This window comes from Seriola aureovittata, chromosome 5 (assembly GCF_021018895.1).
Source record: "Seriola aureovittata isolate HTS-2021-v1 ecotype China chromosome 5, ASM2101889v1, whole genome shotgun sequence".
Classification (NCBI taxonomy): domain Eukaryota; kingdom Metazoa; phylum Chordata; class Actinopteri; order Carangiformes; family Carangidae; genus Seriola; species Seriola aureovittata.
The window spans coordinates 9,320,417-9,338,459 of NC_079368.1; the positions used below are offsets into that span (position 1 = coordinate 9,320,417).

Consider the following 18,043-nt stretch of genomic DNA (forward strand, 5'->3'; position numbering starts at 1 on the left):
GATCTCTCTTGTCTTGCCTTTGAAATGCTAGACAGGAGCGTTTGGGACCTGATGGAAGAGAGGAAATTGGAGTTAATTCTTCAGTATGTAAGAAAATCTTTTCCTAATGTAATAAAACAGAAATTTTAAAGAGAGCATTCTACAATGTTGTGAGTCGTTGGGAGACAGAAATCAGTTATAATTTTGGATTCCTGAATAAATAAAGTGTGTGCATGTGATTTGCGCACTGAAACAGTAAATTAAAAACATGATGACCAAGTAAATATTTCTACACAGCCAGCATTCACTATTTGCAAATTCATAAAGACCTATCACAGAAAACTAACACGCCAAATGTTTTCAATAAGGATATTTATTCACGTAATAAAAACTTGATTGCACATTTTACAGCAATAGCATCATACTGCATTTGAAAAAACTATCCTATGAAATGCTGGAGTGTGAGTCATTTTAAATCGCTCGAAACAGTACTAATGTGAAGTATTCACACACAAAATAATTACAGTCAATAAAAAAAAATACAAAATTCAAGAACATCTGTCAACTTCCTGTCCTGTCAGATAATTCCTCAAAACAAATCTTGCTCAGCGGCAACACTTGTGAAGAGACGTGTGTAGTTTTTCATTTGCTCAGACAGGAAGCTTGACTCTCATTGCAATAGTCCGCTCGTGCATTGCTCAGAAATATTGCACAACTTTGTGTTGTTGTCAACAGTCCCACCGATCCATTTCTGATTGAGGTACATAGTTAAGTTAATAATTTCCATATGGAAGAGCCAAATACCCGACTCTTTGTTTGCTATCTGTTCTTTCCTGTGTCCATCCTTGTGCAGTTTGATACAGGGGTATTTGCTCATCAACAGTTTGTTGCTGGTGCTCAGAAAGGGTCGATCCTCTCCTCCTTTTGGTTTTCCATAATTTCTGAAGGTGTGCTGGCATCTGTGACGTACTTTGAGGAGTTCAAATCTGAATCCTGTTTCATCTCATTGTCTTCATAGTTCAGGTTATCATAGGCTTGTTTCCTCATCTCCAGCTCCTGGTTGGCCTTTGCTTTATCCTGCTGGAGCTGCAGCAGCACCGCCTTATTCACACCAGGGCCTGAGAAAACAAAACATGTAGATTTAGTCCGTGTTTCGCAATTTCATTGGTGCCCTCGGTTGCATAGAAAATTATGCAGAAAATAAAGTGCATACCAAAGTAACTGAGCAGCACAGGGAGGAATATGAGTCCATGCGCCATCCCCAGAAGAGTGATGATCAGGTTTAACCGGAAGAAGAAGATCTGGATGAGCTGCGCTTTGGCAAACGCCAGCACAAGGATGCCTGGTAAGTTGGTCATAGCCACACCGGCAAATACCTTCAGGGTAAAAAATAAAAATGTTTAACTCACACAGCAGTTAGTGTATGTGGATATTTATACAATTAACTGTGTGCCATTAAAAATGAATGTTTAATTCCCTGATTTTTTTCTCTTTAAATTTGTGAGTGTTTCACAGTGTCTGTTTTTACTTACCGCGCTGCCCATATTTGCTGTGGCCTCCTTAGCTCTTTCCACATGTGTGTTCTGGGTGCTGAGAGCAAAGGATCTTGTCATATGTGACACAAACTCCACAGAGATGCCCACCGCCTGCAAACCACACAGAGAATGTAAGTTCATTAAGTAGGAAATGACCATCTATGAATTCCCAATTATTGTTTAAGCACTGCAAGCAATGTTTCTGCTCATGTTTGTCATACTATAATAATACTTTAATAAGCAGTAATTACCACTGAGAGGATAGGCTATAATCTCACTTGTGCATATCAAAGATAAGACAGTGTTAAATAAATCTGCACGTAATATAGGTAAATAAATCACAATGAGGCTATGAAACATAATGGTGATGATATGTAAAAATAAAGTATAACATCTCAGATTCATGTCTACAGGACATGGTAAAAATATAAAATTCTGACATTTATATAACTGTCTTCAAAGGCTAAATGAACTTCATTTCTAAAATTGGTGGAGTTCCCCTTTAATCCCCATTACAGACGTGTCCTTACCGTGACCAGATTGATGAGGGCCACTGCGTTGTAATCGATGCCCCACAGTGTCATGACGCCAACAGTATCCACGACGATCATGATTATGGTGATCAGGTTGAGCAGGCCAGAGCGGAGGTCCAAACCCAGCAGCAGGCAGCACACCACAAAGGTGGGCAGCAGACACAGGGAGATGTTGAAGAGTCCCTCCGGCACAATAGTCAGGTACTGCTCGTAAAATACATTAGTCACCCTGGAAGAAGGAGAAAAGCAAAGTGCTGCTTAGATTTAATGGCCGATTCCATATAATCATAAGAAACTACCCGTCCCCAGCGCTGTAGAGGGAGGGTGACATGAAGGAGTTTGGGAATAAAAAGTACATACGTGTAAGGAAATACTTCAAAGTCAGGTGAGGTGCCTGGTATTTTCCTCATGCTCAAGGTGATGTTGTGAGCTAGCTCTCTGGCCATCCGCAGCGCAGCAGTGTACTCCTGAGAGTTGGTTAAAGGTGTGTGGTAAGCCATGAACCGAGAGGCTGGGAACACAGGGGGGGAAAAAGTTCATTCACTATCATCATTTCTGTTTAAATGAATATCCAGTAACATATTTGACTGCTTTGAGATGACTTACCTATAATTTCTCCATTCTCGTCTTTCACCACGGCCTTGTCATAGGCCCCTAAACCACTGTTAGAAGAGAAGAGAAGCAGTGAGAATGTTGTTTTCATGTTGTCATGTCTTTCTGTGTATGTGTGCGGCTACGATACACACCCTTTGGGGCACTGCAGGTCAGGCCTGTTACCCAGGAAGTCAGGGAGGAAGCGGTTGAATTTTTCCACGCTGGGCCTGAGGACGCCATTTGGAGGAGTAGCCATACACTTACGTAGACAGTAAAGACCAGCTGTTGAGATGGAGCAGAGTGTGTTAATACAGCAAGGGTAATGTCTTTCATCAGATAAGAAAATTCACAGTAGAGAAAGCTGTGTTAATGTGGTGTTATCGCATCAGTGATTCTCACATTGACTTGCAGGACAGAACTTTCCACTATTTGGGCCGATGGTGTACAGACGACAACATTTGGATCCAGGGTTCAGCCAGTCGATGAAATCATCCACCCAAGAGTTTGCAGGAATAGCCAAGTAGGATCTACAGATCACATCGTCAGTGGGTTAAAGAAAGGCCAGGATACAAGTGTCCATGTTAAAGGACGGGACTACTGGTATTCTATATTTTTCTTATAACCAAATCTCATGAATAGACCAAAAACAACAATGCATTAATCTGTCCATTAATATTTACATAAAATCCTTCATGTAAATCTTTAAAATCAGGTCACCACTATATAGTCTTAATTTCCTTAAAAGTCTCAATTTCCTAAAACATCCAGGAACTGTAGTTTTTTAGCAAACACTACTCAAACATAAGTAAATAGTGGATTTGCTGGGGACTAATTTCAGCCGTGGATCAACACGCAAGCTAAACCAGGCTTGGGCCACACAGACAAGTGTTTGATTGTGTTTTCATGGGATTTGGAGACAATTCAAATGTATGATGCCACTCTCTTGCCTGTGCTGTAAATATGAAGCTACAGCCAGCAGCTGGTTAGTTTAACTTATCATAAAGATTGGAAACAGCTAGCCTGTCTCTGTCCAAAGGTCACAGAATCCACCCACCAGCACCTTTTAAAGCTCACTGATTAACATGATACATCTCATTTGTTAAATCTGTACAAAAACTGATTTTAGCAAAATCTTTTTCACTAAACCCTTTCATATATGATGCGGAAATTCTGCCGAATTTCCCTTTTATGAAAGGAGTTGTTTGCCAGCAAGCTACTGATAATACTAATGATAAGTGCGCTTATCTCAAGGAAACAAAATTGTGTTGTTGTTTATAATCCATCCAACGGTCATGTTCCCCTTCAAGTTATTTGATAGAGATACTTTATATCATGATGACAACGTTTTCAGATATGTCACAGTGAACACTGGGTAATATCATTGTTCCTACTGTATGTATAAGTAGAGCTTAATTTTTATAATCATATTTCATATATCTATGTTATCTTTTGGTGGAAAAGATTTATACTATACTGCGGGATAGTTAACTGGAAAAATGCACTAGGAGTTTTTACTTGCTCCCATTAATTACAGTAATTATAGTGAATACTTTGTATGTTTGCTCTCTCTTCATGGTACGATCAGTTAGAGGCACCTTTTATCTGCTCTGTGGCATTCATGTAACTTAGTTTATCATTAACTAATCTGATTGGCTAGTATGCAAGAGGTTGCTACTGTGATATCAGCAGGTTCAAGGATCTGTCATTGAAAAATGATGATGATGTAAAAAACAAAGACAGAAAATCTCTCTTCACTCCTCTGACTGAGGAGCTGGTTGATGCAGAGTTGAGCAGCAACACTTTCTACATTTTCTCCTGTCCAGATCATAAAAAGTTAACTCGCTGACTCACCTTTCAGGGTAATTGGTGGCGTACTGGATCTTCTGAGTTAGTGAGAACTGATCACAGCCCACGCTGGAGCAGACTCCATTCATGCCCTCCACAGTGGTGAAGTTAAAGCCCCTTTTTGTTACAAAGTAAACAGGGACTCCGACTTCGAAGTATTTGTACAGGTAATGGAAATAGTCCAACATATAAGAGCCCTGCACCAAGAGCAGAATAATGTTTGTAAGGTTACTTTGAAAAAGAAAGCGTGCAGGCATTCGTTTATACTTATGAGGCACTGCTTACTGACCTGAGGCATAGCCAGCTCCTGATCCAGACCAACTTTGACATTAAACATGAGGAACAGGGATCCACAGAGCATGAAGATGAAAACCAACATCTGGAGAGAACACATGACAGAACTTATTCAACAAATATCCAGTTAAAACACAAGAAAGTATGACTCTCTAACTTCGGGTTTTATTTTATTCTAGGCACCTCAGAGGTCACAGGTTGAGAATAACTGTCAATCTGTCTTAAGTTATAGCTGAAATGCTACTAGCTTTACCACTATGATCCTGGTGTAGCGGTGCAGTAGGACAGGGGCGTAGTATTTTCTCATGAAAGGCAGCAGAAAACCCTCGTTTGGCTTGTTGGGACGCTGGGTTGACACTTTAACGCAACAGAGCAGTTCACAGCGGTTGTTGTCTTGGCGCCGGGCATCCAAGGACAACAGTGCCACAAAGGCCGTCATCTGGAGGATGAAGTCCATGAGCACAGCCAGAGCAGCGTACAGAGCAAAGGACTTGACTGCTGGCATGGTGGACAGGGCCCCTTGGGTAGCAGAACAGGGTTAGAAGTTAACACATTGTATGGAAGCTCAGTGGTCCCTTCCTACACACTGTATTTACACAGAATTGGACTGAAGTGAAGCCTTTTAATATGTCAGTGCCACCTGCTGCACTTTGTTCATGTAGTTTTTATTAAAGACTAAAAAATATAATTAATGTCCCTACCTAGAAAGAAGCAGACAGACTCAGAGAGACTGCACAGGAGCATGCTGGGAGCTACGTTTCCGAGGACACGACCAATCTGCTCCTCTCTCTTCTCTCCAGGCCTCCGTACATCTCTCTGGAAGGAAGGAAGAGTTAGGCAACATCACTAAAAATGATGTCCATATCTTTGAGAATGATTAATATTATACACTCACGGTGCACACAAATATACAAACCTGGTACTCCAGAACAAAGATGAAGATGTTGTCAGCTCCTACAGCGAGCACCAGGAAGGGCACGACCTGCAGGATGACCAGTGAAGAGGGGATGCCGATCCAGGAGTAGAAGCCCATGGAAGCCAGGACGGAACAGGCGACCACCAGGATCCCACCCAGACCCACCAGGAACTTGGAGTCCACCTTGAGGGCACAGAGATAAGACTCCAGATGTAAATTCAACTTAGTGAACCTTTTCTGTCCCTCATATCTCTTTGCTGTATTGTCCCTTCTAAATGTACAACTTCATGGCCAATAAACCTTATGTACTTCACTGTCAAGATAAGCACTATACAGCTGAGATAGCCATACTACTGCAGTTTCTCCTTATCATATATGTGATAAGTGCTGTTTCATCAATTTTACTTTCTTGGTGGAGGGTTATCATACCCCGGGCACATGTCGTACACCTCTGTTTTAAAGTAAAACAAAGTTATGTAACAGCAGCTTAACAAGACTAATAGTCTAAAGTCATGCTAATTACCTCTGTGAGACTGCATCAGCATGTTAACATGGTAACACTGAGTAATTAGCAAATCTAACCTTAACACAAAGCGCAGCTGAGGAATTTCGAGTGTAGCTGTCAATACATTTAACTTAAAACCACAAATGTCAACCTGCGGGTGGTGCCAGAGGAAAAGTCAGAGGATAACGAAAGTCATTGTGATTCATCATCTGGGAATAGTTGTTGAGATATTCGGACCAAAGTGGTGGACTGACAATCCCTTTTGTGTGGCTAAAAAACTTTAGCGATGTGAGATACTGTGTCATTATTCAGGTAGACATTACTGTGTGTGAAGTCTTACCAGTATGCGTTTCCATGAAGAGTACTCCCCTAGTGCGACAGCAATGTAAACAAAGATTACAGCATAGCTGATCATAAAGATGGGGATATCCTCTGCTGTGGTCCGATTAATCTCATCCTCCAGTGACCTCTGTGGACAAACCCAGGGGGGAGAGAGAAGTCAAGGATTAGGGGCTTAAGAGTTAAGATATAGTGACAAGAAAGAAAAGGAGGTGAGAATTTAACCCGCCCCTTGGAGAAGCTGTGACTGCAGGTCTTTATCAGCATGTCACTGATTATTATTTATTTTATTTTTTTTTGAGCATTTTTGCTCCTAATAGCAACAAAGGTCCCTGGAAAGGCTCAACCCAGAGACAAGATTACATAGTCAGGGTCTTACATCCTAGGCTACCAGGGAAAATGAACATTTTCTACAATGTGAAACATGAATGATGTGTTCTGTCAGTTCTGGTAGTTTACTGTACCTCTGCCATGTATGCAAAGGTGAAATTGGCGTCAGGGCTGTTCTTGTACTCTTGGACAATTTTAAGAAACTCTTTCTCCCACTGCATGGCCACTTTAAACTTGGGGTTGCCGCGAGCAAAGTTGTTAAGGGAGAAGGTCAAGATGAAAGCCTCGGCGTTGGTGTAGTCATCATCTGGGAACAGCAAGACACGTTCAAGCGAGTTAGTGCCTTTTTGTGTTGATTGTACAGGTATTGTGAAAGATGTAAAAGATGATGCTGAAAGTGACTCACCCTCATAGCCTCCCACAGCCAGAAAGGGGAAGACTGGAGCTCCATAGTCGGCCATGCAGCTCATATCTAAATCAGTGATGTCTTTGAAGGACAGGGGAGAGCTTGAGAAGAGAGGGAAGAAGAACAAAGTTATGTTTAAGTCACTGAGAAACTGCAGATCACTGTGGGTTTTTTTTTTTTTTGTTTGATTTGAAATGATGTTTTATGAATCCTTACTTGAGGCAGTAGATCAAGTGGTCTCTCCAGTCCACCTCTTTGGTCACTCCCAGCTCTGTCATGTTCACCTTAGCGTTAATGTTGTCCACGCTGTTCTGGAAGTACTGTGGCAAACTGTTGACTGCACAGTCGGTCAGGGAGGGGTTGGATGGATTCAGCGGTGCGAAGCAAACATCCTTCAGACTTGCAGTGCGCTTCAGATCCTCTGACCAGAACTCGATGTCCTAACAAAACAAGAGGCATCAGTGTGACAAAACAATATCATGAGAATTTGCAAACATTGTCAACTGTCAGCTCTGATTCTGGGCTCTTTACCCGTATTCGTGTCTGGAGCTCCAGCAGCTCAATGACGAGATCCTTCGATAAAAGCCCACTGAAGTTCTGTGGTCCGAACAACAAAGAATCATAAATGTGGCCTTTTCTTTGTGGAGCTGTCAAGATCAGCTGGTTCGTCCTGAAGAAGGGGTCGAAGTGTGTGTCATGGAAGTCTTTCTCCAGGCGCGCCCGGCTGTTGGTAGCAGACCACAGCTCCACCGGGTCGGTGGTGAGCTCAATGGATTTGAGGCCAGCAGAGAAAGCAACCACGACTCCAGCCGACAGCAGAAGCACCTTGAATGAAGATGAAATAAGATAAAATGTTAACCATTGAGACGTACTGTATCTTCTTCATCTGGCTGACAACCTTTTAAAGTCAGTGTGTGTACAATTTGAAGATGTTTATGTTTTAAATTATTCAGATGGTTATTTTTTGTAGAAAAATGAGACAATGCCAGTGAAGTTTGTGAACTCGGCTTTCAGACTGTTCTTATCAGTGCGTCTGTTTCATACAACAAAGTCAGAAATTCTACACACAGTGGCTTTTAACTCGTCAAGTAAAACAATAGGAAGTACCTGCTGTCATGTACTCTACTTTTGCTGGTTGAAAATACTTACCGTTAGAGGATAAGTGGCCATGAGGGTTCCCCAACGCTGAAACTCTGAGCTCAGGAAAGCTTGAGCTGCCAGGCTGTTCTTGTCAGCCCACGTCACCTCTGATGGATCAACAACCTGCTGAGTCACATCATTACTGTTCTGGTCTTTGCCTTTCTTCTTCCTCTTTCCTTTCTCTTCATCCTCTCTTTTCTTAGACTTCAACACGCAACAGACAGAGATGTAAAACAGGAAGGCAAATATCAGGAGACAGAGTAAGATGATAGAAACCACAAGGAAGCCGTCTGTCCCGAACAGGCTGAAGGGGCTGGGGGGCAGCGGTAGAGGTGGCACACTCGGACACGACTCTTGGCAGTCCTGGCAGGAGCAGACTTGACCTCCTGATGGTGTGGTCTCGTTACACTTCAGAGCACGTCCATTGTAGGGAATCACACCCTCTGGTACTCCCTCAGTGTCTCCCTCTTTTACCAGCTTGAAGTCGATGTCCAGAGGAGCCAGGCCATTACTGGAGTCTCCCTGGAAGTCATACCAGCGCTGGGGGTTGCACAGCTTGGCGCCATACCGACCACACATAGTGGCGATGGCAAAGCCTCCTGTGGCGGGGATCCTGACATTTTTACAAGACTGGAAGGAGGCATCTGTAAAGGTGGTGCTGAGGAATGCCTGGTAACCAACCACGGCCTCCCTTGTCCTGTTATTGGAGGTGATGTTCATGACCTCCGTGACTTTTACCGTCTGGCTCTGGTTGGGGCTGCAGGTGTTGATGCAGTGCAGGTGGGCAAAGTTCTCAGCGCAGGAGGGGCAGCGGACCAGCAAAGCCTTGGACAGGGTCAGACTCATTTCCAGGGATGACAGCTGTTTGAGGGAACAGCAGGCGAACGTGTTGCCCTCACCACGGTCCAGAATGGGACACACCTGCAGCGAGAACAGGCGCTATTTTACTCAAAAACAATGAACTGAATACATAAAATAATTTTCCAAGAATAGATGACGAAGACTAAGAATAGTCCTACTCTACAATGCTTTTATTAATTCTTGTTACCACTTCAGTTAAACATTAAGCAGTGTAAACAGACCTGTTTAAGTTTCCTGTAGTGTTGTCCTGTGACTGCTCGGGCACGGCTGTAGTTGAGACAAGGGACAATAGGAGGAATGAGGGACTCTCCTACCGACGGGTTACGACCACACTCATCATAGAAAGAGCAGTAGCCAGGCTGGTGTTGGGCCTCCGACAGCACCTGTGTTGAAGACAGATATGTTAAATGTTAAGCACACTGGTGACAACTAGAAAAAAGGACGAAACATTTAAATGCTGTTTCTGCTAACAAGCTCTTTACATGTCATTTTGATGTATATTATGTATAGTGTTTTGGCCTTACTTTGTATCTATCTACATATGTATAGTTAACACACTGTAATTACCATAAATAAAAGGTTTAGGATGATATTTAAAAAAAAAAAAAAAAGCTGCAACAACATTTGATTAAGTTTGTTTAGTTCACCATCAGTACGTCTCTTAAGACCTTAATGTAATAACCCATAAACGTATTAATCATAGTCATAACAACTTAATAGCTGCACGGTGTCCTGCTATGTCAGCTACTTAATGTCACCTTGCAAGGACAATAAAATGTTCAATTTCAAATATGTTCAAGGTTGATTACAATATCCAAAAAATAATTAATAATTAATTAATTACACATTTAAACTAGTAAAATAAATGGACAACTGTTTGCTCTCACCTCCAGGCCTTCCCCTTCCATTGATATTTTAAAACTAGACTTAAACCCCAACTTTTTATTTTAGCTTTATTTTTTAACATCCATGTAACATCCATCCAAATCACTATGGTTGGCAATTGTTCAAATGTAATCTATAAATAAAATTACTTAAACTTTAAGAAGAAAAATGGTCAGCCAACCACAATGTAGACTCTTGGAACATGTACTAAATTAAATTATTTCTTTTTATTATTTATTTTAAGTAAAATGTACAATTTATAATTTATGACAGTGTGCATTCATTAATCTGAGTATGATTTACATTATATGTCATGTTCACGCTTTAGACATCAACCAAAACCATTTTCATTGCATTGTCATTTTTAAAAGATCAATACCAGGTTACATTTCATTATTTAACTCAAATATAATTTGTATTATTTCATTAGAACATTTTGAATGGGAGATGTAAAATGCCTAAATAAACACAAAGCAAGCAAATAAAGTGAAATACAACACACATTGTAATATATATTGTAATATACGTGCAATTGGAATATTGGCTTTTTATTTAGGCATTTAACATCTTCTGTAACTTTGAACTTAAACCCACAGAACATGCTTTATCTGACACATTTTGGGGTCTTTACTTCCTGTATGAACACTTCCCTATAACGTTGACTTTGGATACTAAGGTGTGGCAAAGCACTGGAATATTGTTTTTGCTTTGACATTTATGCTTCTTGACTGTCAAAACAAATTCTAGTCCTTTTGTAATTACCAACATTTGGATGAATAATTACAGTTTAACCATGATATTATCTGTGAGTGATTACATTTATTTAGTATTGAAATAACAAAAGCAATTGTACGTATTCCTCTACTTTTCAACCCTGGTCACAGATCATATCCTTGTAAAGACTTATAAAGTTTTTTCTAGTTTTAAGGTTTTTAAGTATTTTACTGGAGTATGAGAACGAAGCAATGTGAGGTTAGGTGAAAGGGTGCAGTATATACATATTACAGTACACTGTTACAGAACTATCAGGTAAGAGTTCCCTAACAAAGAAAAATGACCAGACCAACTTACCATACAAGTCAGAAAAGCGATTAGAGCTGTGACATACACCATGATTCCTGAGGGTCCTAAGGTACAGCAAAATGAAGTGTATATCAATCAGTGTTGTCCTGTTGGAAGATACATTAGACAAAGTAAGACGGTGACAGAGGTGCTCTGTGGTATTGAAGTCCTCTCTCTTCTATCGTGTGTCTGCCTGTCCAGTGGTACAGTGGTAGGGTTGGGGAATGAGAAAAAATCATGACTTGCCCAACGTCACCACTCCAGTGATGTCTCACTTTTCTTATCTGGTCTGATGTGGTGGCTGGCCTATCACAGCTACGGTTGATCAATTTCTCTGTCTGATAATTAACAAAGGAGAGACTGATAGGGTTGCCGGGGATATCCAAAGCAGAAGGCAGAAACTACAAGAAGATCCATAACAACCACCACACCCAGTTCTTCATTTATGTGTGTCTCGTTGGCGTTTCTGTTAAAGACAGATGAACATATTGGGATTGGTTGCCCTGGATCACATAAATCTGATCAAAGCCAGCAGCAAATATGATGTTTTTTTTTATTGTTGTTAGGGCAGTTTATGCCACAAATGTGTAAAGTAGAGTATACTACTAGAGAGACTATCTGCTAATGTCCCTGACTAATTTCATTCCGATAATGTAGATGGTAGCAGACTGTCATGCCAAGACAACATGACTAATCACCTCCTGGATCACTTCCTACCATCTAATCGCATTTCAAGGTCAGAGCCGAGATAAAGCCTGACAGCAAAGGCTCAACAGGATCATCAGAGCATCGGAGCCATCAGGGCGAAGGTGCATGGGCATTTGAATTTGTGATAAACAGAGATGGTAAGAAAGACAAGAAGAAATGGGGCAGATAATGTGATGTTCTTTGTTCTTTCATATACTGATAAGTTACGGCAACATACAGAATTTTGTAACACCAAAAACTGCTATACTCTGCGGTTCACAATATTCAAATCCAGAGGTAAAATCATGTGGTTTATCAGCACGAGTATCTATTTATCTATCGTTTATCAATTTGCACTAGGAGAAAGTACCCTAACAGTGACTGTGCACAACTGAAATGATAATATGAGCAAGCTTCATTCATCTGAAAGGTGTATTCAAGGTATTTTACCCTGCTCTTCTATAAATAAATAATATTTTGTTTGTCTTCATGTCTTAACTATTATATTCCCTCTTGTTTTATCATCTTTACATAACCTTGAGAGTTACAGCGTGTTCTGGCACCTGTTCTTTATGAGTGCCTATCTGCACATACTCTAGGCTATAAAAGGGCCGTTCATAACAAAATTTTTATATTAGCTAAAATTCAGTAAGTTTCTCTATGTCTGAAAGAATATGCCAGGATCATATTCTAGGTTTGGATCTACATTAAGATATCCTAGGACAGGATATCACAGGCTAATTAGATTAGACAGCCAGGACTTCAATTTAATATTAATGTATATGATATAGTTTTAAATGTGAAATAAACAATATTTTTGTAAAATCACACGATGATCTTTTTGGTAAAAAAAAAAAAATTATTCACACATTTTGGTATCAAGAATGAAGAACAACTTCAAAAATAACAGACTGTGTTTTCTGCAAACAATTTAGACGTCAGCTCTCTTCAACGCACAAAAGCAACATGTACTGTAAAACAACACAAGGGTCACAACTTCTGTAAGGGGTGCAGTGCTTTATTAGATTATTAGATGCATACTGTAATATTTTTAAGTAATGATGGTAATTCACCTTTTTTAAACTGAGCACCAGTTGTTCCTACAAAAAAGGACACAAGTATGAAAAAGTGTATGAGGGAAAACCTTTTATGTTGAACCACTCACCTGAATGATCTGATAAAGGAAATACAGATGTTTGACACATTGACAGGAGACCAGACTGATGAATACAATGTGAAAGCCTTGCAGATACAAACAGGACTAAAAACAGAGCAACAAAAATAAGCACAGCATTAAATCCATATTTCTCTGACAGCATGTAAAAACAGCATAAATACTGTATTTGTTATGTTGACCCTGATAATGTCACATTTTTGTTCAGAGAAATAGGAATTTAATGCTATGGTCATTTCGGTTGCTCTGTTTTTCATGATGTATTTTTTTTTAGTTGAAAGAGGACTTCCTATTGTTGTTCCTGTTGTCTTGCTGTAATTAAATCTTCATCAAAGTGGACTGAGTATAAAACAAATCAAAAAAATACAATTTGATAACTGTTGCTGAAGTATTTCAAGATAAGATTTTGAGCACAGTCCAAATCCTTTACTGGGTTTTCAAGAGTTTCAAGGAATGCTGGATGAATAGCAGACACAAGCACAGTTTTTATTGTTATTAGTGAGAAAATAAACAAAAAATTGAATAGAATAATTAGAATAAGTAATTAGATTAAGGTTAATGGAAAGCATATTATAGGTTCATGAAACTAAACTCATGATGTTATTACTCAATTAAATTCATGTACCTAGACCAAGTGCAACATGAGGCCATCACATAATTATGACATCTTTATTTGTTAGAAAAAATTGATTTTTACTTCTATTGCAATGCATATTTGTATGTTATAACTGTACTATTTGATAATGGGACAGAAATATGACCAGTTAAATGTTATGTGCATATACTACTTAGCATTTTCTCCTTTCAAATTACATAAAGGATGAATGTGAGTGCAATTAGAAACACAGATTCAAACACAAGACTTAATATTATACAAACTATACTAATTTATCTGCAGAGATCCTGGCAGGTAGAAAAAAAAAAAAATCTTTATCTACACTGATTACAAACATTGACAATACTATGCTGCATGGTCAAATCTATTTAGTCTTACATGTATTATTTCTATATAATCATACACGTTTTTGATTATAAAGCAGTTGTGCATACATGATTCTACATGTTAAATCTGCTAAATCATCAGGCTTTTCATGGGTGGGGGCTCGAAAGCCTCAGATTCATGATTGATAAAATTAAAGACACACCTTGCACAAAGAGAGCTGTAGAAAAATGTCTTGCTGTCTCACCTCCTAGGTGCAGATAGTTTGAAAAGTACCTATCTAAACCATTTTTGCTGATCTCACCTCCAGATAACACACACTTTTCCCTCTTTATGACTGAGTCCTTGTCAACGATTATTTATTGTGCTGGCTGGGTAGTGGAGCAAGCTGATTATCTTGACTTTTTGGACTCCAGCACGGGTGAAGGATAGTTTCCTCAGAAAGATCTTGGCTATCAGCTGGAACCTGCCTGATTGGATATAAACCCTTGGCGTGATGGAGATAGGAGGAGCCTTAAATATCTGCAATTACCATCAGGCTGTCTGTCATAATAGGGAGGGTGACACAGCATTTAACAGCTGGATGTTTTGATATTCAAGACGATCAACTATAAGCTACTGCTTTTGATTTTCTATTTCACACTAACACAACCCTGACTTTATCTCATCCTTCAGCTTTTTGTATAGAAGTTTGGTTTGTACTGAGCAGAAGCTCAACCACTAGTGACTCGAAATCATTCATGTGAAACTGTTGATGCTCCTTCACAACACAGAATATGATCACATAACCTGAGTCTTTTAACTGCACTAGTCTGACACAAGCATGCTGCAACTGTTTAGTTATTATGCAAGCCAAAAGTTTCAGTCCGCTTCCATCAGCTTAGCCCTTGTTTACAAACCAGACTTTCTCTGCATGGTATTTTTTATTTGGGTTTCATCTCGACAGGTCACTGGATGGGGGAGGGGTCTCCTCATGAAACTCAAACACGAAAGCCTGATGTACGTGATGGACAGCTGACATGGCAATGGATCTGTACTGAAATCAGAAACTAAATACTTGTGTTTTTCCCTTCTGCGATTGATGAACTTTGACCTTTGAAGTGTAATGGGTAAATTAAGCAAGTCACAGAGGTGTACATGAAACTCTAGCTTCCCTCTGCATGACTGACAGCTTATATGACACTACCTGTATTATTTTGAAGGAGAGCCTAATCCATCCTGTTCTTTAAGTTGGATATAAGGGTCCACCCTCTTCTCTTTGTCTCATTAATCTGGGCCAGTCACAGTGAGTTGTGACATTTCAGGACAATGTTCTTGTATGCAGTGGTTGTTGTCACTGTGTAGATATGCAGGTGTCACTGCCCTCTGTGTGGGCATGAGCTTTATTTTTCATTCATTGATCCTCTTGGGTTAGATGGAGAATGAGTCACTGTCTGTCTAGTACGGCAGTTAGTGAATTTCACAAGGAGTCAGTCGTCAATAAAAACCAGGGAGCGTTACAGGGCGGTGGCTCAGGTGTCATTAAAAACATGAATTATGGCTCTGTTCCATTGGGTCCCAGTGAGCCATAACATACACCTCTTAATATATTACAGCCATTATCAATATTAACTACACCTGTTCTTTCCTGCTGTGAAATATCATAAGATGTGAATGGAAGAGACATCACTGTGTAGCCAACTGAACCTTTTCACAAATGTATCACAGCAGCTACAAAAAAGGCCTGAATTTTAGCTACTCACATCAGCAGGTATTGACAATAATAACCCCAACATTACTGTCAAATTATGCTTATTAACTTTCCCTATTCAGACTTCCAGGTTCGCTTCATTAGCTGCAGCTGTGTTGAAAAGCAAAGTATAACTACAGCTTCAAACAAGACATGAGTTTGAATTGTTTACACTTTACTTTTCATGAATTTCTGCACCGTATTTACCGACCCTACTGAGATAATTTCTTAGGTGACATTATGTGCTGCCTTGGAATCAGGTTTTAGGTCCTTGCCACTCTATTAATTAAAATCAATATTCGAATCAGCAACATGAATCCAATTGAGAACAGTGATGGAGCGCTGACTGAAGAGAGAAACACACCATGTGAAACCATCATGGAGAAAAAAATGTCTTGATTTAGTCAGTTTTATGAATAAACTGAGCTAACAGAGTTGGTGAAATATTTGGCTCAACGCTGCTTTGAAAGACATTTAGAGATCATGAGTATCTGTCTATTCTGAATAAAACAAAAATATTTTAGGGAATCACGAATTTATTCCAGAAAAGTTAACATATCCAGGACAAAAACATTTCCTATCCCTATGAAAAATACATTAATGTGAGAAATAATGTAAAACACATGGCTCATTTGGAGAGTTTGGACATTTTAGTACTAAAACATAATTCAAAAGTACAAATAAAAAGTAAAAAAAAAAAAAAAAAAACACATGCAACAGTTTTCAAAGTTCAAAAGTAATGCTCACTACCTGAACTTCAAAATACAGTGAGTATGAAAATGGAAAAAAATTAGATGTGATTCAAAATCTGCGTTGCTTATTAGGTCCATAGTCTCCAGGCCCAGGAAGGCCTCTGGGGAAGCCACCCTGACCTCCTCCGGTCATGTTGTTGTTTCCCGGCCCCGGCATCATTGAAGCATTCTCAGCAGCCATGCCAGAAGCACCAGCAGGACCAGAATTACCACCCAGAGAGTTCCTGTTCATGGGCATCCCATGGCCGGCCATATGCATCCTTATGTCTTGCTCCCTATTTTCAGAGAAGTTGCCTCTGAAGCCCTCCTGCTGCCTCTTTATCATCTCTTCGTTGCGCATCCTCATCTCCTCTTCTCTCCTCCGGCGTTCCTCCTCCTGTCGGAGCTCAGCCTGTTTCCTCTTCTGCACCTCCTGACTGTGGAGCTCCTCCATCCTCCGCAGCTCCTCCTGCCTCCTCAGCAGGTCCTGCCTCATCAGCATCACCTGATGCTCGTGTCTGGCCGCCTCCATCTCAGCCTCCAGCTTCTCCTGAGCCTCTTTCATGTTGCGGTCCACCATTTCGTACTGCTGCTTCTCCATCTCCATCAGGGCTTTCCAGCGCATGGCATACTCGTACTCAAAGGAGCCTGGCTGAGCAAATCGAGGTGGCTGCTCACGCTCTTTGTGATATTGCTGGTTTTTGTTTATGATCTTTTCTGACAGTCCCTCCTCTTCATCCATCTGATCCATAGGTTCCACTGTAACAGGGCGAGGAAAAGCTGTGAGAAGATAAGCACCATCACTGCACTTATCCAGAGCTTTTCTTGCAGCTGGCTTTGAGGTGTACTCCACTATTCCTTTCCCTGTAGGCCTCCCTCTGTCATCCACTATGACCACAGCTCTTTCTATCTGACCAAACACAGCGAAGGCCTCCTCCAGCAGCTCGTTGGACACAAACTCTGGCAAATTCTTCACAGATAAAGCAGCACCGTGTGTTGCAAACCTCACCCGTATGGGTCTGCCTCTGAACAGAGTATCATCCAGCTCGGCTCTGGCGATCTCTGCTATGATCCTGGTCTCCAGCCGGATGAAGCCGAAGCCTCTTTCCTTGTTGACAAAGATCTCACTGGCCTTCCCGTACTTGGAGAACAGCTTCTCGATTTCCTCCTCGGTTACTCCAGTTGGGAGGTTTCCTACAAACAGCCTGCTTCGCTGTGTGAAGGTCTTCTCCCCGGGTTTCCTGAAGCTGTGCAGGTCTAGGGTTAAGGCCTCATTGATGTTGGTATGCTCGCTCGGCTCAGGTTGCTGGCCGTTGGTGTTTGTTCCTCCGGGTTTTTTCTGGTCACCCGGGCGGTTGAGGCCGTGGTTCTGCTGGGGGCCTTTGTTTCCTTGCATTTTTGGCAACAGAATTCAAACCCGAGTCGATGAACCGCTCAATAAAAAGACGCAAACTCTTAGCAGACAGTGGCGCACAAAGAGCTGCGAAAATGGCGAGGCTGCGTGCTGCCGCGACGCTATTGTGACTTCACCTCTGTGCGACGTACGTATATTACTTCG

The 18,043-nt window shown here is 40.7% G+C and overlaps 2 protein-coding genes across 2 annotated transcripts; both read right to left on the reverse strand.

Moving 5' to 3' along the window:
* Positions 1 to 334: 334 nt before the first annotated feature.
* Positions 335 to 11,412, reverse strand: npc1l1 (NPC1-like 1). Its single transcript, XM_056376454.1, has 21 exons — positions 11,234 to 11,412; positions 9,499 to 9,660; positions 8,426 to 9,337; positions 7,808 to 8,101; positions 7,493 to 7,716; positions 7,277 to 7,377; positions 7,005 to 7,177; positions 6,542 to 6,670; positions 5,697 to 5,879; positions 5,482 to 5,596; positions 5,034 to 5,299; positions 4,776 to 4,865; positions 4,493 to 4,683; positions 3,041 to 3,168; positions 2,794 to 2,923; positions 2,654 to 2,709; positions 2,408 to 2,558; positions 2,045 to 2,276; positions 1,512 to 1,625; positions 1,193 to 1,355; positions 335 to 1,097 (listed from the first exon to the last, which is right to left on the reverse strand). The coding sequence occupies exons 1-21, from the start codon at positions 11,273 to 11,275 to the stop codon at positions 877 to 879; spliced, it is 4,077 nt and encodes a 1,358-aa protein (XP_056232429.1). The 5' UTR covers positions 11,276 to 11,412; the 3' UTR covers positions 335 to 876.
* Positions 11,413 to 16,272: 4,860 nt separating this feature from the next.
* Positions 16,273 to 18,009, reverse strand: nono (non-POU domain containing, octamer-binding). The gene has a single exon (XM_056375674.1). It carries the CDS (start codon positions 17,879 to 17,881, stop codon positions 16,556 to 16,558), a length of 1,326 nt encoding a protein of 441 aa, XP_056231649.1. The 5' UTR covers positions 17,882 to 18,009; the 3' UTR covers positions 16,273 to 16,555.
* Between the last annotated feature and the right edge of the window lie 34 nt (positions 18,010 to 18,043).